General features: G+C 38.3%; 2 protein-coding genes across 3 annotated transcripts in view; both read right to left on the bottom strand.

Moving 5' to 3' along the window:
• LOC138709219 (protein Fe65 homolog) overlaps positions 1–22177 on the bottom strand; it is a 736863-nt gene that overhangs the window by 696365 nt on the left and 18321 nt on the right. The window lies entirely within an intron of this gene.
• LOC138709220 (uncharacterized) overlaps positions 14574–22177 on the bottom strand; it is a 236671-nt gene continuing 229067 nt past the window's right edge. The window contains exon 3 of the mRNA XM_069839824.1: positions 14574–16720. Within this exon, the coding sequence (XP_069695925.1) occupies positions 16470–16720 (251 nt within the window). The 3' untranslated portion in view covers positions 14574–16469. The remainder of the gene's footprint in view (positions 16721–22177) is intronic.

The following is a 22177-nucleotide window of genomic DNA, read 5'->3' as shown; positions in this document are numbered from 1 at the left end:
CAAGAGCAACCAAAAGCAAAGGCTTGTGATCTACGCAGGCTTTACAGAAAGCTCAGCAAACGTCATAGATGAACTCAGAATTTTCCACTTTTAGTTATTCACCTACAGTGTGTAAGAGGTTAGGGTGAGAAGAACCACCTTAGTGTTACAGGTTTAAACTTATGAGTATGGTTGTTCACATCCTCTACGCGTAATACTTCCTGAAATTCCACGGAAGATGGAAAAGTAAAAACGAAACTTAGAGATGAGAACGGGAGAGAAAGTTGTCCGACCTTAATTCCTCCACTCTCGAAGTACCCCAATCTTCGAACTATTTCGCATAGTTGAATTCTGGAGTCATAATGCTTCACCATTACACGATGCTGTGGGAACTCAACCTCACTCCAACACTATCCTGTTAGATAGATTGCTACAAGTGGGTTGGGGCTGGATTCGTCTCAATCAAGTCACGTCATCAGAGCTGCAATGCAATCTCTGAGAATGAAGAGTTAAACTTCGATACGACACTTTTCACTTTGGCTATTACCTCTATCAAGCTTGCCAACTTCACTGTACTGTAAGTATATCTAACTAAAATACATTATGTCGACATTAGGCTGCCTATCAGGAACAGCAAGTTTCTAAGTGCTACATGCTCTGCGAATCTTCAATTTGGAATATCGTGCGTTCAGAATCTTCACAAATTTATGTACTGTCAGATGATGATACTACTTGTCAGTACTCTGGAGTGATAATACATCGCACAAAAACTGTACAGTCTTAGAAAAAGGTTTTGTCGCACAAACACTTTACAAGTCCTAGAAAGAAAGCGATGCGCATGATCTGAGGACGAGCGACCTGGTTCACAAGAGATAGACTAATTGAGGTAATAAAATTAGTTTTGTTTCGCTATATATCTCATCATGCGCACTGCCTTCTTTCTGGGACTTATACAGTAAAGTATTTATGCGACAAAACTTTTTCTAACACTGTTACTTACTTACTTACAAATGGTTTTAAGGAATCCGCATGTTCATTGCCGCCCTCACATAAGCCCGCCGTCGGTTCCTATCCTGTGAAAGATTAATCCACTCTCTATGATCATATCCCACCTCCCTCAAATCCATTATAATATTATTCTCCCATCTACGTCTCGGCCTCCCCAAAGCTCTTTTTCCCTCCGGCGTCCCATCTAACATGCTAATGCCTTTCTGGATTCGCCCATACGTGCTACATGCCCTGCCAATCTCAAAGTCTGGATTTAATGTTCCTAATTATGTCAGGTGAAGAATACAATGCGTGCAGTTCTACATTGTGCAAGTTTCTCCATTCTCCTGTAACTTCATCCCTTTTAGCCCCAAATATTTTCCTAAGAACCTTATTCTCAAACACCCTTAATCTTTGTTCCCCCTCTCAAAGTGAGAGTCCAAGTTTCACAACCCATACAGAACAACATGTAATATAACTGTTATATAAATTCTAACTTTCAGATTTTTTAACAGCAGACTAGATGACAAAAGTTTCTCTACCGAATAATAACACGCATTTCCTATATTTATTCTGCGTTTAATTTCCTCCCGAGTATCATTTATATTTGTTACTGTTGCTCCAAGATATTTGAATTTTTCCACATCTTCGAAGGATAAATCTAGACAGAAAAATTTTATTTCATTGGTTTTAATAATTTAACAAAAACATTGGTTTTGTAAACCAAAAATAAGGTATACCTTTTAAAACTTGAGAAAAAAGATTATATCCTTCAAAGCTATAAATATTTTTATATTTTCATTTCGTACAATATTCTAGTGACTTCGTCTTTTCGGGGTTTACTTCCAAACCTATCGCTTTACTTGCTTCAAGTAAAATTTCCGTGCCTTCCCTACTCGTTTGTAGATTTTTTCCTAACATATTGCGACAGCCACGTGAGAAGGAAGGGCTAAGTCGGCCGTGACGGGCAGGTTGCGCGCGCATCTTCTTCCTGGGGCATGTGCTGTGGGGAGAAAGGGGAAAGAGCGACTGCGGCAGAGAGAAGAGATATCCGGATGATTCGAGAATGGACGCACGCTTGGAAATATCCAGAACTCGTACTTTCTCGCAACTATGGTTTGGTTATATAAAAGAGAAGACGCAAGTGAAATTCAGTCATTCAGTCAGTAAGCCAGTGTTGTTACAGGCAGATTTGGACAGTAAGCGAGTTAGCAGTGAAGCCAGCTTCGAGACCAGAGCGCGACTTGAGTTGTGTCCGTAACTGTGGAGCCTGAAGCCCGGAGTTCGAGTGCAGTGCACCGCAGTTGGGGGACCTGAGTTCGAAGTGCAGCGGATCGTCTCTGAAGGTCTGGGGTTCCAGATTCTGTGAACGCGAGTGACTGAGCTAGAAGAACTAGCCAAGACAAACGAGCTGTGAACTGAGAACTAACAGTTCTGTGTTGTAAATAGTGCTTTGTGAATATTAGTTAAGATTAACAGTTCATGGTTGTTAGTAATAGTCCAAGTAAATTGTCATTGTCGTTTGTGGAGTGCAATAACGAACGCTGTGTTGCTGTGCGGAGAGCAAATTCCATTGTTGACGGGAGTGAAATTAAATTGTAGAGAGTGATAACTATTGTTGAGATAATAAAATTACATTGTTGTTCAGTATCAAAATTTACAATTTTCACGTCAACCGCATGGACAAGAAGCTGATGTAACACGTTCAATTCCAACCCCTCTCTGTTATCCTGAGCTTTCCTAATAGTATAGTCTATTCTAGAGCGAAGTTAAAAAGTAAAGGTGATAGTGCATCTCCTTGCTTTACAGACAATAAAAATATATCGATAGCAGAGATGTATTTCATGAACCTACTAATGGGTTATACGAATATGCTTAAACTATATGTGCGCTTAATCTCATCTACTATATTTGGCCACTATAAACAATTTGTCATACTAAAACAAAGGTGCGAACATTTTCAATGCATAAAAATGTAAAAAAAAAAAAAAAAAAAAAAAACAACAGAAAAACATTAACAGGTACAACATGATCAGTTGAAGCCACAGCAAAATAGTGACAGTTGTTGATATCATATATTTCTGAAAACCAGCACCCACGTAACTTCACTGTTACCCACTAAATTTCAGTAATCAGTAATTAATAAATAACGTAAACAGTATATTATTACAAATTTGGTGTAAACCTCAATAAATTTCCAACGTAACTGATCAAACAATGTGTAAGCTTAATCGTGGTGCCATATCATACTACTTGCATTAAAGATACAAAGACAAACATGTCTCAAAAGAAACTATTATACACCTTTGTAAGATTATGTTGAATATTACAATCTTACTACGTCATACTACTTTTGACCAATAAAACGGTACGAAAGGACGTATTTCAACCAATCATGGCTCCTTATCCCACAATTTTATCGCGTACCTAGCATTTGTTTCTTTGTTTGCCAACATTTGAAACTGCACTGGTCTGGACGTCAAAAAAAAAAATATATATATATATATATATATATATATATATATATATATATATATATATATAATTACAAACCACTCCAGTCGATGCACAGCAGTTTCAAATACGACTCGCATTGGCATTCAAGAACAAGAAGTAATAAAAATCACTGATCATACCTATGCATCTTCTGAAATCCGATTTACAAATAAATGAAGAGCACCATTCGGAAATCCTGAATAAGTTGAATACACCATGTAGGCCTAAATCAACGAGTTCCACTTCTATTACGCACACGTCCAATATAACATCAATTGAACCACCAACCACATTCAAATTAGAAAATTGAGGAGCGTTTTTGCTAAACTCGATAGATGCAAAATTTTACGAAAATGGGTTATATATCGCAATCATATGATGTTTAGCTTCTGCATCACCCTATGCAATCAGATTTTGCATAACTCCATTCATACCGTGCGTAGAGAATGGTGAAATCGTAGAGTTTTTGCAAAACTCGATAGATGCAAGCACATACAGTAGTTATAGCAAAATCCAATAGATGACCAACTGTACAAAACAAAATAACACAGCAACAAGGTAGGCCTACGTTGTTTATAGCAGAGTTTTCTCTTCAATCTGTCACTTCTTTCCAGTCCGCGGTCATAGTTATATGAATAGAGAAAGATCTCAGAAACAAGAGCATTCTCTCCCCTCAGGAATACCATCGAATACTGGAGAATCATGGCAAAGCAAAATTCTAACTGATTAGGAAGCACTTATTTGAAAACAAGGACAAAGAAAGTGCTTAAAGCTAAACTCCCATTCAAAATGACAGATAAGTATGTTACTTTCTACAACAAAAATTGATGCAACAACCGACGAAATGCAACTGTGTTTGTTCAACAAACTTTCACAGATCTACCTGTAGAGGTTTCAGTCCTCAAAGATCATTTCAAAATATACAACAAAGAAACATTCCAGGCGCCTGTATTGCCGAAAATTAAAATGGTCACCACAGAAAAAAGTAAGGATGTTTTGAAACTCATGAAAATTTTCCAAGTACCCGATAATGCAAAACTGTTCTACAAAGAGATTGAAGATATTCAAGTAACATAGGGAAGGTTTTATATATTATATATGTAAAATTATTTATAAAAGCCATGTAATTAGTGTTCATTATGTAACTTTTGATTTGTATCTATCTAGTTTTGCAAAAACTTTGATTTTTTTAAGATAATAAATTTGGTTATATGACTAAAATTATTCAATCACTTACAAGTTATTTCAAAGATATTTTGGAATAGAAAAACATATCCTCATATTATATCTCCATCTTACAACATAAACTATGTATACAATAAAACTCGTTTTCTGAGAAAAGTAGTTTTGTGCATCTATCGAGTTTAGCAAAAACGCTCCTCAATTGTACATTCAATAATTATTCCTTTTAAAATTATTCATTCGGAAATCCTGAATAAGTTGAATACACCATGTAGGCCTAAATCAACGAGTTCCACTTCTATTACGCACACGTCCAATATAACATCAATTGAACTACCAACCACATTCAAATTTGAAAATTGTACATTCAATAATTATTCCTTTTAAAATTATTCATGTTTATTTTTTATGTCATCGTCGTTAATTAAAACTTTTCTAACACTTGTGTATATTAGTTAGGTTATGTTATAGCTTCTGCTATATGATATTATGGATAGTCACGTATCAGAGATTGTTTAATATTAAGATTTATTGAAAATCATCTGTCAAGTGACGTTGATTACTGGGATTCGGATAATTGAAGTGGAATGTTGCATTTTAATAAAAATGAAACTGAATCAACAAAGCCTTCTTGACTAGTAACATTACCATCGTGTATAATAGATCGAGAACTTCTCGACGAGAAGGCATTGCTTACTACTGCCATCTAGCATGCATCTAGCGTAATATTTGTAATGTTGAGATGGTACAATAATACATTTGAAGACAGTTGTATTTTCGTAAGTCAATTAATATTTTATTGTATTGGAGTACTTCGTTACTTCTAATCTTTATATACTTTCTTCTAATCGTGTAATAGTCAATTAAATCCCACTCGAGTTTTGATTTTATCGATAAATCTGCGAGTGGAACACGAGCAGATCTAGTGAGATTACTGTTGATAATTTCCTCTACGGAAACTTGGTCTTTTAGAAATAGAGATGAACTAATAGCTACATGCAAATGAAATTTATGGAAGTGTATAGACCAGTGTTCGGCAAGTTATGCAGTTGTGACGTCGGAGCAAGTTCAGTCTAGATGAGCACCTGAAGAGGAGCACAGCAATCGCATAGAGACAGGCTAGTGCAGTTCAGTAGCGACTTGTGTAATTGGTAATTCGGAAAAATTCGTTTAAGTCCTGATTTAATTTATGCATAGTATTTGCCTGTGTATTTAAACGAGTATGTCATGTCGGAGGCACGGGAGTGTACTGATAAAAGAACGTTAACCTCTGTATCATTTTTATCAATATGAGAACAGAGAATATTTATTCTTATTTGGGGAGTACGAGGGTATGACAAAGGAGGAGAGTTTAATTTGTTGTGAAATACTTCAAAATGTTACGGAGTTTAATAATTTACAGTATCATTATTCAGCATATTATGTCAATGAATATGACAAAATGATCGGCAGGTAGGCCTACTACAACAAATGAAAGACAAGCTGTTAAATATTCTGTTCAATTCTATTTTATAATTCTGTCATTTCATTTTGTTTGTATATAAACTCTACTCTCAATAAATAATCGAATTTAAAACAATCAAAAATATCTGCCCGTTTTTTAATTAATTTACAGTGCTATAAATATTAGCGTGGATTACCAGATGCAGAGCGCGAATGCTCGAAGGCATGACGCCATAAAGCACTGATACTGCCAATCACTGACAAAGTATTTATTTCTATATTTCTATGTTTATAGCAGTTTCGGAGCCTCATTTATAGTATATTCGAACGCTTCTGCAGCTGGCTGTATTATGAATTTAATATTATTGTAAGTACATTAAATTTGATTACAAACCAAAATATTTTGTTACATTGATTTATCACAGTTGTACAGTTTTTTTTTCGTACAAATGTATTGTAATTGTGCTGTTCCCATACTATCGCAGAAGAGTGGATCGCCCTCTGTCAGTGCATTGGCGCCGTACCGCCACTGTTCAGTTGAACCTTCTCTCCATGCTGTGCTCACTATACAGAGATTGCCGAGCAAAGAGCGGCTACGTGGTATGACATCACAGAGCACGGAATATGCTGACTACTGGTATAGACCATCATCTCGTGAAACCTACCTGCGCGTCAAAAAGAGACGAAAGTGGGCTGAGAAGTTTCCCTCCCTCGCTAAAAGCCGATCCATCGTAGTAACATAAATCTCGCGCAGGTTATGTGGACGGCAGCACGTGAAATTCTTAAGGAATAGACTAGCCCTGGGAATACGAGGGGAAGTGAAAGGGACAGAGAAACCATCGCCCATCTCTTTTTTGCTTACATCGCCTTATAAACAAACACGCAGTAAGGTTCTCTGCATCAGTGGTGGATTTTAGGCGACCAGCGAGAGCCGAAAGTTCGTAAAAGCTATGATGCCCGCCTGATACAATTCGTCACTGACCTTCCTGCCTACTCGTACCGCATCAAGACATTACTGTCTCACCCGGGGAAGTTGGGATGGGAAGTAAGGGGTGGTCTGCAGTGACACAATCGAGTTAATAATGCCCAGGTCTTGAGTAGACGAATTTTCATTCACAGCGCATCCAAGGTCATGCTTCAACTATCACAGAATGGTTTCTACGCTTCTACTTGTAGGTAGCGAGCTCACCTCCATCATAAGGTTTTACTACATGTTACGGCACACACAATCATTTGGTTTCACGAGATAAAGAATGACCTATACTATTTGCTATGGCACTAAAATCGTCCTCCAGTGGCTTAATGAGGGAAAGCTGGTGATCAACAAGATCTCCCAGCTAGGTCCAATGGACCCGTCGACCAACAGCATGTGTGGTCCTCCAGACATTCTGGGGGTTGTGTGAGAATGAAGTAGCCACCAAAACGTTAAAATATGGTTTTCACTTAAATCGGCTACAACTTGCCATTTAACTTTTTAATTGGAATATATCAGTCCCCTAACTGCCCATTGTGCAACTCAAACCAAGAAATAGATTCGGAACACCTCACAATCTGTGCTTCAGTGGCTGGCCATGATAATATCTTTGAAAAATATTGGAGTGCAAGAGGTCAAATGACTTTATTGTCAAACACCTGGCATTAGAAAACAACAACAACAACATACTATTCGATTTAACGCAAACATTACACTAAATCAGATAACAGGAAACGGAGAAATAATGGCATTCATTCTCTTAGTGAGATAGTAGTAGACAATAATGCGAAGTAGAAGAGGTTTGTAAGCCTCAGGCGGTGTGAATGCTGTTCATACTTATTTTTTAACAATATCCGGAATTTAAACGGTAATATATGCCATGCATACTGTAATATTGTACTGTATTATTATATTTACACGAATTTGTAGCTACAGAATGTACGAAAATGACGGCCAAGAACCACAAAATAAGAAAAGGAACCGAACTGCTAATATACACCATTTTCAGTTAAACGGGGTAAGTTTTTCCTACAGCTAAATGTATTTTTTTTTAATTATGGTTTATTTAACGACGCTCGCAACTCAAGAGGTTATATCAGCGTCGCCGGTGTGCCAAAATTTTGCCCCGCAGGGGTTCTTTTACATGCCAGTAAATCTACTGACATAAGCCTGCCGCATTTAAACACACTTAAATGCCATCGACCTGGGCCGGGATCGAACCCGCAACCTGGAGTGTAGAAGACCAGCGCTATATCAACTACGCTACCGAGGCCGACTAGAAGTATTTTACCTTAGCAATTTCACTGAAGAAGGGAACTTATTTACCTTCAATAACCTCTTTCACAAAACACACTTGTGTCCATGGCATGAATTAACTAGAATTTTCAACAAAATGGGAATCGTCATTGGGTTCCACAACACATATTAACACAGAGAAAGCATTGGTAAACGACATTATGCAGGTATGCGAGGGCTTGTGTCAATATGGAAGGTGGATAGTTTGAGCATGCGCGATGTAAATTTACGTTACTTGTTCTGATTATTTTATCTCCATTTTAGCATTATTATTGTTATTATTATTATTATTATTATTATTATTATTATTATTCAAGTGCATGAAATCTGTTATTCAATGGTACTTAAAGTAACGTGGAGAGATTATTGTTTAATATTGTAATGTTTTTATTTATTTAAGGTGTTCCCAATACAACGCGCATTAATAATGATGATAAGGATGATCATCAATGTATGAACTACATCGACACGGATCTTTTAGAGTTGTAATGATTCAATCAATTTCCCCTATCGCAAAACATACATTTCCCAAAAACACCCATAAATATTGCTCATCGAGCAAGACTTCCCATCCATTTCATAATGCTCTGTTTGTCAAGGATGGCATTTTTGTACAGGGACATCATTTTATTTTTACTTCAATTTTTATCGTACCTGAGTTTTTTAATGTACTTCACTCCCACCACCTCTACTAGTAAACTTTCAACCGTCCACACAGAACCAAGACTGCGTATGGAGTCAAAGTCGCCTTACGGTATAAACAGTACTGAGTTAGTGAGTATAGTACGTTCCAGTAACGAAAGAGCTTCACCCTCTTCTGCTCGCCCTTCTGTAAAGGCTAGTGGCTGGGCTGTCTTAGCTATTTTCTGAGAACATTAATTTCTGTTAGGAATTGGACGTCTACGTAATATTATACAACTGTATAAAATAACTTAAATGAAAGGGCCTCGTTAAGTAATTAACTGTCACGTGACCATGCGACAAACCCACTTGGACGGCAGTAGATAGAATGTCTGAATAATTTTATCTTTTCGGATCGGGCAGAAGTGAAGATTGAATTCACAGTACGTAAGGTACTCTTTTATAGAGTAGGTACAGAATTATTTCAACATGAGTTACTAGTACGAAGGACGAAACTGGTAATTGGAATTGGGTACAATAGTCTATAATGCAATAATATGCACAAAAGAACTGAATCCTGTATCGAAATGAACGGCCACCATTTTCAAAAATGTGTTGAAATATCTATATTAGGATTATTTTTAAAATCAACTTCATTCTCTACATTGTACGCTAATTTGCTGTAGACAGTATAATATAGGTCTACACTGCATAATGAATACGTCCGAACTGATAGCTCAGTTAGTGAGTAAAAACACTTATTGTTAATACTGTACTGTATTTTGATTAAACAAAAACCTAATGAAAATTATCAAACTCAAAATCGCGATATTTCCTAGTTTACGTAAATGGATGAACTACTTTTCATCCCTCTTATATCTAGTAAAGTGACTTGTTTGTATTTTACGCCAGTATCATTGAACTCCAGTCGTGGAAGGGGGTAGCAAACGCTGTTTCCGGTTCTCATTCGTTAATTTAAAGGTATAGCCAGGTTAATATTAAAAATGTTAGTAAAAATAAATGATGTCCATGTACATTGTGTATACAAAAAATGTGGTATATTATTATTATTATTATTATTATTATTATTATTATTATTATTATTACTATTCAGTAAGCATTGTTTTAGTACTAAAATCACAAACATTTATTTAAATATGTGACTATAACTTACTATAATGATTTAATATTTTTCAGGTCGCGTAAAATATAACGGGACGTGAAAGTTGTGGTACTCGTGTCATATCCGCTACTCTGCGACGAAGCAATTATCATCATTATGCTCTCTCCTACTGCATATACTCTGAGATTAAGATTACATGAACTGGATTGTGAATCATATACAGTGACACTGATGCGCATAATTAGCTGTCTTCTATTCTGTACTTTCATCGCTATAAAAGTTTCGTGTCTCTAAAAGACGTTTAAAGTAAAGATTGTAGTTATAATCTGTCTTCTTAGTCGAATCTCTTCACAAGCGAAGTTTATAGAGAGTTCTCTGAACTGAGAGTTCATCAAAAGAGAATAATTCTTGTACTCAAAGGTTAAGCAAACTGAGTAACTCGACACTTGATAAATAATAATAGGGGCACAATAAACAGAGTCATTACGCTTTTCATGTTAAACACCAACACACTTTCCTAAACTATTCCATCACTGTGCACTTTTACAAAAGAAGGGGGACCGACCTAACCTGACAAAACTCCACCATCCCCCTTACAGAGTATAAACAAACGTGTTGTTCAACTGCAAACAATATTACCCCAGCAGCGCATTACCTTTTGTCAGAGCACTACATAGTTACACCATTAATTTCAATAAGAGGAAAAATTCATGCAGGAGACACAATGCGGGAAAGCTAACACAAGGGGCTTTCACACGCAACTAAACAATACACCCAGGAAAACACAAGGGTTGTGCAATCAGTGCTCCAAGATGTACAACGAAGCCCATCTTTGTAATACCTCAAGCAGATTTGAGATAGAAAGTGCCTGTGATGAATACAGTCCAAACTTAAACTGCATGTTTCATGTAATATTATGGGACAAAATTTGTACGCAACATTCTTTTAAAATTATGCCTTTGTCGACAATGTATACCCCTGTACATAAGTTATAATACATACAGTAGTTCTAGATATACATATAAATGTTTGCCATGCATATTTTTCTATTCTTTTAAGAAAATGCCCGCTTCTTCTGGAATTCTACTTCCCTGAAGTTCAAACCTATTATTATAGCAGAATATCATTTTACGATAATAGCCATTAGAACAAAAGTTATTTTAATTATTCCATACTTATTAAGTGATTTTTACGAGATTTGTAGACGTAGCATTTCGACATTTCTTTAATGTGTAGGCCTAGGTGTAAGATTAATTTTTTGTCCCGCGCCGTGGCGTCGTGGTCTAAGGAATCCTGCCTAGGACTCGCATTATGGAATGTGCGCTGCTTCCAGTTCTCATGGGGGAAGAAATTTTCTCATGAAATTTCGGTCAGTGTATGGGACCAGTGCCCACCCAGTATCGTGATGTAAATAATTGATTAAATGACGATCTTACTCGTTGTAATTATGTAAGCATGTGCGGCTTACAGCTGTTTCGGTGCTACTTGACACCATCCTCAGAGCCTTCTCTGTCTCGGCGTCATCTCAACTTCGCTGCCTGTTGTGTGGGTGCGTTCGTGTGATGAAGAGTTGTGTCAAATAGTGTGTGTGTTCTGAAATTCACCTGTGTGTTGATTATTTGATTAGGGTGGTTTTAGTGTGTCTGTATATATCATATTGTTCTAGTGTGTTGAGTTTTTGATTTTTGGGTTGTGGTGAGTCAGTTTGAAGCGTGGTGAGTCAGTGAAGTTATAGGTTTACAGTGCAGTGAATAGTTCCGATCAGTGATAATTTATAGCGTCAATGAAATGTGTTCTATTGTGTCAGTGAAATGTGTCCTAAAGTGTCAGTGAAATGCGTCATAGTGCCACTACAGTGAGTGAGATGAGAGTAAAATGCAAGACTATTGAAACTTATGTAGGTTCTATACATATTATGTAGGTATTTTTGTAAAATTAGGTTATTTTATGTTTCAGTATTGATTATAATTTTTGTGTTAAATTGTATTGTGTATTCTTATTGTATTGTGTATTGAATTGTAATTTTATTGTGTATTGTTTATATAGTGTATACCACTGCCACCGGGTGCTCGCCCACTTGCAGTGTAAATAAATACATACATATGTAGGATTTCCATGTCTGTATTTATGTTATTGTATGTGTGGTTGGCATTAGTTATGTGTTCGGCATATGTAGATGTATTGTGTCCTCCGGTTATTGCTTTAATGTGTTCTTTGTATCGAGTTTGGAATGATCTGCCTGTCTGTCCAATGTAGAAACTGTCGCAACTATTGCATATGAGTTTGTATACGCCTGTGTGGTTGTATTTATTTGTTTGTGTTGTTTGTGTGTTGAGATGTCTTTGTAGTGTGTTTTCTGTTCTGTGTGCTATGTTGTATTTCTGTTTTCTGAATGAGGATGCGATCTTGTGTGTATTTTTGTTTTCGTATGTTAGTATGATATATTTCTTGTGTTCTTGTGTTTGTTTTGTGTTTTGTGTGTTTTTGTATTTGTTGAGTTTTTGTTTTGTTTTCCTTATGATCTTGTCTATTATGTTTGGGTTGTAACCATTTTCTTGTGCTATGTATTTGATTGTGTTCACTTCTTCATTGTAGTGTTGTTTGTTCATGGGTATGTTGAGTAATCTGTGTACCATTGTCCTGAATGCAGCATGTTTGTGTTGTGTGGGGTGATTAGATGTGTTGTGTATGTGTGGTAGTGGTGGTTAGTTTTCTGTATATTTTTGAAGGTGTGTTTGTTAACTTTTGTTATGGTGATGTCTGGAAATTTATGAAGTTATTGTTTTCAAGTTCCAGCGTGTATTGGAGTTTTGGGTGTATTTTGTTTATGTATTGGTGTAGTTTGTGTATTTGTCGTTTGTTTCCTTTGTATTAGTATGAGTATGTCATCTACGTATCTGTGCCAGTATGTTATGTTGTCTGTATATTAATTGTTGTAGTCATTGTTGAGTATGTATGATTGTTCTATGTTGTGTAAAAATATCTCTGCTAGTATACTAGATATGGGTGATTCCATTGGCAATCCTTCTATTTGGGTGTAGTATTTATTGTTGTGTGTGAAATAGTGTTGCTTTGTTATGATATGATTTGGATGATTTCTTCGATGTGTTCTTGTGGTGTGTTGTTATCTATGAGCATTTGTTTTAGTATTTGTAATGTGTCTTGTATCGGTATGTTAGTGTATAAGTTAGTGACATCGAAAGATGCTACTGTTGCACTGTGTGGAATGTGTTGTTGTTTTGTTTTGTTGACTAGGTCTATAGTGTTTTTTATTGTTGTCTGTTTTCTGAATTTTATGTTGTTTCTGATGATTTTGTCCATGTATGTGGCTAGTTTGTGTGCTGGTGCCTGTTTGTAGTTGATTAGAGGTCTGATTGGTATGTTTTCTTTATGTATCTGGGTAGTGCATTGAGTTTAGGTGCTGCTGGTTTGATGAGTTTGAGTTGTTGTTTCATATTGTGCGGTATTACGTGTTTGCTTTTGTTGATTGTGTTTTTTATTGAATCATCTCTTTGAATCGCGGTGACTAATTGAATGCAGAGAAATGAATGCGGAGTGACAATCGTAAGTTATCTCTGTCATGAAGTTTTGGATGAAAATGGTCGTCCTAGATTGCATAATCCGATATAGTCCTCCAATATGTTTTGTATTGTCTGAAAAGGAATTCGTCCAAACAGTTTTATCATACCGGAATCATTCCTTTTGGAATTTATCGGACTTCCACTGACTTCTCAGCCGGAGCTGTTGTTCGCATTTGCTCATGTATTAATGCATCAACATCTGGTAAAATGGGATTACAACATCTGCGGTAATGGTATCTTAATTGCTATTGGCCAAATGAAGGTAAAAGCAATTTATTTATGGTGGATTGCTGGACATCGTTTAACAATGAACAAGTGCGAATATCAACAGCTCCGGCTGGGAAGTCAGTGGAAGTCAGATAAACTCCAAAATGAACTACCGGTACGATTCAACCGTTGGACGTATTCTTTTCAGACAACACAAAACATATTGGACGACTATATCGGATTTTGCAACCAAGGACGATCATTTTCATCCAAAACGTCATAACAGAGATACCACTACATTCATTTCTCTGCAATCAATTACAGCCACCGCGATTCAAAGACATGATTCGATATACATTTTATAAATCAGAATACTTTGATCCCATTGAATGGTTTGAAGTGCGAAGCAGTACTTTTTCACATACGAGGAGTTAACTTTTGCGACATTTGTGAAGGTTCCTTCTACATCAGGTGTTTATGGTGCACTGTGAAGTTCTGTTTTGACTTACACTTTACCCACTCCAGCATTTTTTCTTCATTAAGACTGATAAATCAGCAAATACGTTCATATATTTGATGTCTTTGAAGTTCACACTTCGAATTTGTACTTCCATTTTCCATGACCATTAGCAGCTAAAAGGTATATCAATAAACTCTGCCAATGCATACTATGTGTCAGTATATGTTTCATTCTGTTTTTTTTTTTTTTTTTTTGCAGCTGTACACTAAGCGGCAAAAAGAATGGGTCGATTCTTGGTCGATAGAAATGCTAAGTTTTATCGCGCGGTTCACTCGAGTAAACATAACCCACTGCAAGGCATTGCTGTGGTGTCTCTTCACTGAAAATCGTCCGTCTAATGGAGTAAACCTTACGAGCAGTGTGTGGCCCAGTGGTAAGAAGTCTGACATCCGTACTAGAGGTTGTGAGTTCGCCTTCCGGTGCGGTAAAATTATTTTTTATTTTAACTCTTAATTTATTAGTTCAAATGTGAAATGGCATTTGTTAACAAACTTCGTTATGCCTGCCTTGTAAAAATATTATTGCCCTTCATCTGTGGGCTATTAATAGGTGAGACCTGGCCTGTATAAACAAAAATACTTGCTTCACATCCTAAAAAACCGGACGCATATCAAACACAAATAAATAATTAAATTAACAAAAACAAACACTTTTTTAATATACGTGGTGTGTTTAAAAAGTTCGGTGAATGGTGTCATAGCTGAACGGCAACTTGGCGCATGTGCTTGCGCATGCGCATGGTTATTCAGAGACTTGGGGAGAATAGATACACAGCATGCAATGCATGTGACTGGCAGTGTAAACAGACTGCGACAAGTTGAACGTAGTCAGTGTGAGAGGTAGTGTCACAGCGCAATGGAGCAACGTGTAAACATCAAGTTCTCCTACAAATTGGGGAAGACAGCAACGGAGACACGTGGAATGTTGGTGCAGATGTACGGGAGGGAAGCCGTGAGCAGAAAATGTGTTTACGAATGGTTTAAACGCTTCCGTGAAGGGAAGAAAACAATTGAGGATGAGCCACGTTCAGGTCGGCTATCGACAAGCAGAACCCCAGAAATGATCGAGAAAGTGCGACAAATGCTGGCACAAGATCGGCGACTGACTCTAAGATCGATTGCGGAGGAATTGGACATTAGCAAGAACACGGTGCACACCATCGTCCGCGATGATTTGGTTAAGCGGAAGATCTGCTCCCGATTTGTGCCGCACAAGCTCACAGAAGAGCAGAAAGCAAAACGGATGGAAACTTCTGGTGATTTCATTTCCATGTGTGACCAGGATCCATTGCTTCTGAAAACCATCGTCACGGGAGATGAGACCTGGTTCTACCAGTTCGATCCGGAATCAAAACGGCAATCGAGGTCATGGTGTTCACCGACTTCCCCGCGACCAAATAAAAAGCCGTCTGCAAAAATCCAAGGTGAAAACACTATTGATCGCCTTCTTCGACAACAACGGCATCATCCACAAGGAATTTGTTCCTGCAGGTCAAACCATTAATGCTGCATTTTACCAGTCCGTTTTGAACCGATTGCTACAGCGTATCCGGCGGGTTCGTCAAGAGTTGCACAGGACTGGAAAATGGATGCTGCTCCATGACAATGCCCCTGCACACTGTGGGATCCGTCTGCGCCAATTCCTGACTAAAAGTTCGGTGAATGCTATCAGAAAACAAACAAAACAAAGATACAAACAATTTTTTTTATTGTCCTTCAAAATAGTCGCCACCCGCTAAAACACGCTTTTGACAATGTTCGTTCAGCTTCTGGAAACTATCAGCAAAGGCCTCCTGTGGAATCGATCGCAGAACGGCTGTCAACGATTTTTTTATGGCATTCACGTCCGCAAAACATTCACCTTTCATGGTCGCCTTCAAGCGGGGAAACAGGAAGAAGTCCGCAGGATCCAGATCAGGGGAGTACGGAGAGTGTTCAAGAACAGTTACCATCTTCTGAGTCAGGAATTGGAAAAGTTCAGAGAATGCTATCAGAAAAAAAACACAACAAAGATACAAACAAATTTTCTTTATTGCCCTTCAAAAAAAATAGTCGCCACCCGCTACAACACATTTTGACAACGTTCGTACAGCTTCTGGAAACTATCAGCAACGGCCTCCTGTGGGATCGATCGCAGAACGGCTGTCACACGATTTTTTATGGCATTCACGTCCGCAAAACGTTCACCTTTCATGGCCGCCTTCAAGCGGGGAAACAGGAAGAAGTCCGCAGGAGCCACATCAGGGGAGTACGGAGGTTGTTCAAGAATAGGTATCATCTTCTGAGCCAGAAATTGGAAAAGGTCGGTGAATGCTATCAGAAAACAAACAAAACAAAGATACAAACAAAATTTCTTTATTGCCCTTCAAGAAAAATAGTCGCCACGCGCTACAACACACTTTTGACAACATTCGTACAGGTTCTGGAAACTATCAGCAAAGACCTCCTGTGAAATCGATCGCAGAACGGCTGTCACACGATCTTTGATGGCATTCACGTCCGCAAGACGTTCACCTTTCATGGCCGCCTTCAAGCGGGGAAACAGGAAGAAGGCCGCAGGAGCCAGATCAAGGGAGTACGGAGGGTGTTCAAGAACAGTTACCATCTTCTGAGCCAGGAATTGGCGCACACAGATCGCGCAGTGTGCAGGGGCATTGTCATGGAGCAGCATCCATTTTCCAGTCCTGTGCAACTCTTGACGAATCCGCCGGATACGCTGTAGCAATCGGTTCAAAACGGACTAGTAAAATGCAGCATTAATGGTTTGACCTGCAGGAACAAATTCCTTGTGGATGATGCCGTTGTTGTCGAAGAAGGCGATCAATAGTGTTTTCACCTTGGATTTTTGCAGACGGCTTTTTATTTGGTCGCGGGGAAGTCGGTGAACACCATGACCTCGATTGCCGTTTTGATTCCGGATCGAACTGGTAGAACCAGGTCTCATCTCCCATGACGATGGTTTTCAGAAGCAATGGATCCTAGTCACACATGGAAATGAAATCACCAGAAGTTTCCATCCGTTTTGCTTTCTGCTCTTCTCTGAGCTTGTGCGGCACAAATCGGGAGCAGATCTTCCGCTTAGCCAAATCATCGCGGACGATGGTGTGCACCGTGTTCTTGCTAATGTCCAATTCCTCCGCAATCGATCTTAGAGTCAGTCGCCGATCTTGTGCCAGCATTTGTCGCACTTTCTCGATCATTTCTGGGGTTCTGCTTGTCGATAGCCGACCTGAACGTGGCTCATCCTCAATTGTTTCCTTCCCTTCACGGAAGCATTTAAACCATTCGTAAACACATTTTCTGCTCACGGCTTCCCTCCCGTACATCTGCACCAACATTCCACGTGTCTCCGTTGCTGTCTTCCCCAATTTGTAGGAGAACTTGATGTTTACACGTTGCTCCATTGCGCTGTGACACTACCTCTCACACTGACTACGTTCAACTTGTCGCAGTCTGTCTACACTGCCAGTCACATGCATTGCATGCTGTGTATCTATTCTCCCCAAGTCTCTGAATAACCATGCGCATGCGCAAGCACATGCGCCAAGTTGCCGTTCAGCTATGACACCATTCACCGAACGTTTTAGACACACTACGTATTAACAAAACAAAGTCTGTGGTGGGGACTAGTATCTCGTCTACAAACCATCTGCGCCAACAACTGCCCTCATTCTGCGCGGCATGAAGTCCACAAGATTATGGAACAGGTCTAAATTCTTGGCCATCTCCTCCCACGCATCTAGAACTCTGTCCCACAATTCCTCAGGTGTCCGAACGGGTGGTTGTTCTGCCCAATTAGAGCGTAGGATCCTTTTGACTGCAGCCCACAAATTTTGAATCGGATTCATATCTGTTGAATTTGGAGGCCAGTCGACTGGGTCGACATCACGCCTCCACGTAAACCATCTTTGAATCCGGTTGGCGGTGTGTATCGGATGATTATCCTACTGAAAGGAAAGTGTTCCTTCTGGATATCGTTTTCGGGCGGAAGGGATCATTACATTTGCCAAAATGTGTTCGTAGACTTCTGCCGTATACCGCCCGTGGATGCGTTCCAGAAGTCCTGCCCCATCGTATGACATCCACCCCCAACACGCAACCCGACTTGTTAATTCGTCTCACGAAGCGTTCATCGTATCGGTGGCCATTCATACAATACACTAGGGCAGTACTATCGTTGCTATTGGAGACAATTACCTTGTCGGAGAAAATGACATTTCTCCTATCGAAGTCCTGTCGGAGAGTAGCATACGCAGAATAACCTATGCGAACCAGGGCAATGAGGTATTGTTTCTCTGCCATCTTCAAGCGTAATGACAAGACAGAACGTTGTATTAACAGATAGCAGTATTGCTTGAAAGAGAGAGGGAGGTTTATTATTTATTAGAGTTTGGGCATATTCTAAGAGATATCGCCACATAATTTTAGCTTTGCGAGACACATGTGATTGCAAATTTGTAATTAAAAAAAGAAGATTGGGTGAGATTCGAACCTTGAGCTACTACTACTACCAGCTTGTTCAATAGACCAATGCTGTAACGACTTACGCTACTGTTACTGTTAATATCGGTTTGGCATAATACGTGGTTTTCCTGTTCATATTCGCTCCGGTTGATTTTGTATTTATCAATTTTATTATTATTTCACTCTTCAGAGGCCCTCACGTATCTAGAATCAACCCGCCATTCGATTTTATTACATATTTTAGACTCTTAAACAAAATACAGCAAATTTAAATGGTTTAATTATGTGTTACCTAGTGAACAACGGCTTTGACGAGACGAGCAAGCGGGATGTTACGTCTCTGGAACTTAGAAATTGTCGGTCGGCCCATTCTTTTTGCCGTTAAGTGTACATATCAGCCAGGTAATACGTATTACCTCTGACTGAGGTTTGGGCTGATATGTACATTATTATCAGGCAGTACATTTCACGTGACAATGTGTGTCAGGAAGAACAATTTTTTATATGCATCTTAAGTCTGATTGATTATTGTAATGTGTCACTAATCAACGATGTATACATTGCAGGGGTAAAGGAACTGACCACCCTAATCATTACCTCATGGCTTAGTTGCCTTTGTGTGGTGCCTTATTGGTGTCACTTATGGGGCTCAAATCTGTTTCTGAGTTGAGCAACAACAAATACAACGTTTGTAGCCTGCAGTTGTACCTATAAAGTACGCAGTGTGGAAGTGGTGGTGGTGGTGGTGGTGGTGGTGTCTTCCCGCTTTCAAATTCGCCAGGTAAGATTATAATCAAAGAAACTTCGGCAGCATTATATTCCCTGAACCGAACATCTGCAGCCAATTATAACTAATACAAACGTCTGAATGAATGAAAATAATACGAATAATAATAATAATAATAATAATAATAATAACTGGTGCCTATTATTATGGCAATGTCACTAGAGGATACTAGTCGAAGTCAATCAGAAAAAATTATATTTCTGCAAGGGAGTATGTATGTGGGCATGGGTGGGCAACTCGTGCTCTCAAAGTAGTCAACACAACCTCAGTGCAGGTAGAACGGACTCTGTACTAGCTGTAGTGTCTGTATGCGGTTCCTGCAAGACCCAAGTTTGCTCGCGTCTGCAGTAAGTGGCGGCTCGTTTTAAGTGAAAAACAATATATTCCCCATGTCATTTCCCTTTAGTGATGAGTGGAAAGCAATTTTTTTTAATTAAGAAGGGCGGTAAAGCTTGTTATATTACACTTTATCACGCATGACATTTTATGTTACAAATAAACACAGTGAAGGTTTTGGTAAAGAAATACTGTCTAGATCTGCTTTATAAGAGCTAAAGGTAAAAATGAGATATCAACAAGGTGAGACTGATGTGAAATATCGTTAGCATGTTGTGCGTGCGAGTTACAGAATTGCACGACATATGATCGACTAGCTAACACCATTTATGGATAAATTTTAAATGTGGTAGTATCATGTAGAACATATACAACTTCACTTTCTTTGACTATAAACTATCTTCAAGAGTGATAAGAAAATCTTCTTATCAAATATAAGACCCTACTTCAAGACTATAGCAGAATTCACTGGTAAGTTTGAAGAAACAGTGACAATTGACAAGGGATAGAGACTTTTCTGAAATCCTTGTGGCTTACAGCCGATAGAAAATCCGGAAAGTTTGTAGCTTTAATTGATAAATCTACAGAACAACACGCCACTCAGATTCCAGCAAAAACAGGAATCCAACTATTCGTAATGCTGCCTAAGTCAGAATTTCCAAATACACTCTTTGCTTCCATATATACTTTATGTGCTTGAGTCAGAGTTTAATACAAGAAAGAAGTGTAAAAACTCCCAATGTACAGAAAGAACTCAGAATTAAGTGTATTTCATTTGTTGTGACATGTAAAAAATTACTTCATTTAATTTGTGATTATTTGCGAATACAGACTGTACCCTTTCTGAGAACAAAGGAATACTCTTTAATGTATAAAGACTTGTAAATTGTCGCGTTCTATGTTTCAAATAAGACATATAATAAGAAATATTAACAAACAGTGAATAATAAATAAGCATTGCAGCTTTATTTGTTGTATCTTGAAAAGATTGTATTCAGTTTGTATTTCCAGTACTAAACTAATTTACAAAGCTAGGAAATATTATAATTCTGTCATATCTGTTTAGGAGCAGCCTGTCTAAAATTAATATAATTATTATACCATGCGTCATTCTGAAATTTAAATCATGGAGTAGATATCAAGACCACATACATGAACCGCCAGAGCGCACCGTGCCAGTGAACTGCTTTTGCAGCGAAACTAGAAACAACTTGTAACCGCTGCGGCTGGCTCCGTCTGTCTTTCCCTTTTTCAAGGCTTTTTAGCAGTTTGTGAGCACGAGTAGCCCATCCATGTATATGGACATTACAAAAGATTACGATATTATTATAAATCGATTGGCCTACTCCTAACAAATAAAAATCATATGATTACAGAAGAAAATATTCCTTAATCTGGTTACAATCCGTGTTTTCAATGTAAAAAGCAGACAATGCAAGAGAAATAAAGAAATAAATTTCCGTCTGTGTAATGTGGCTTTGCAAGACTTTCTATAGATTCTGATCAGTGACTGGGTTAAATTCACTTCTCTGTTGTCATAAGCAATGCCTTACCGTTTCATAAATTTAAGACAAGTTTGCATGAAACGCTATACTTTGCTGTTGATTTACCGGTACCTCATGAGAAGTACATTTAGCGGACTTGAAGCAATGTAATGCTTGAGTCAGTGATTTGTTTTGTTTGCTGTATTAATTTTAAGCGCTCTTCACCACTTGTTACTCCACGTTGAAATAAAAGGTGACGCTCGTTGGGGGATTTATTTATACCTCTTTGTATAATAAGAGATAGTCATGATGCGGCTGTAAGTTTTGTTCACACTCTGAAATGAGAGTGAAATTGTGGCTGGGCACCTAGTGGACTGATTAATCACGCTGTCAAGCACAACACAGCGAGAGAGGGTAGTTTCGCGGCTAACGCCTGGAGGTGGTGCAATTTCACACTTTGCTAATAAATAGGAAAGCTTCCGCTCTTCACAACCACACCCCTGCGTTATTTAAAATGTCCTACACCACAGTGACCCAGGGACAGCGATCTCGACTTAAGCTGATCAATCGTCAAACAGCACGTTCCAGTCTTCATTTGGTTTGTAAGTGAGCCACCGGAATTCTGTTTTTTTTTATAATAAACTAATGTTTGTGGAAATTGCAACACAAGAAGGATACATCTGACTGAAATGAAATTGA

The sequence above is a fragment of the Periplaneta americana genome, chromosome 11, assembly GCF_040183065.1.
Source record: "Periplaneta americana isolate PAMFEO1 chromosome 11, P.americana_PAMFEO1_priV1, whole genome shotgun sequence".
Taxonomy (NCBI): domain Eukaryota; kingdom Metazoa; phylum Arthropoda; class Insecta; order Blattodea; family Blattidae; genus Periplaneta; species Periplaneta americana.
Note: the sequence above shows the minus strand (reverse complement) of the source record. Positions and strands in the feature narration are given on the sequence as shown.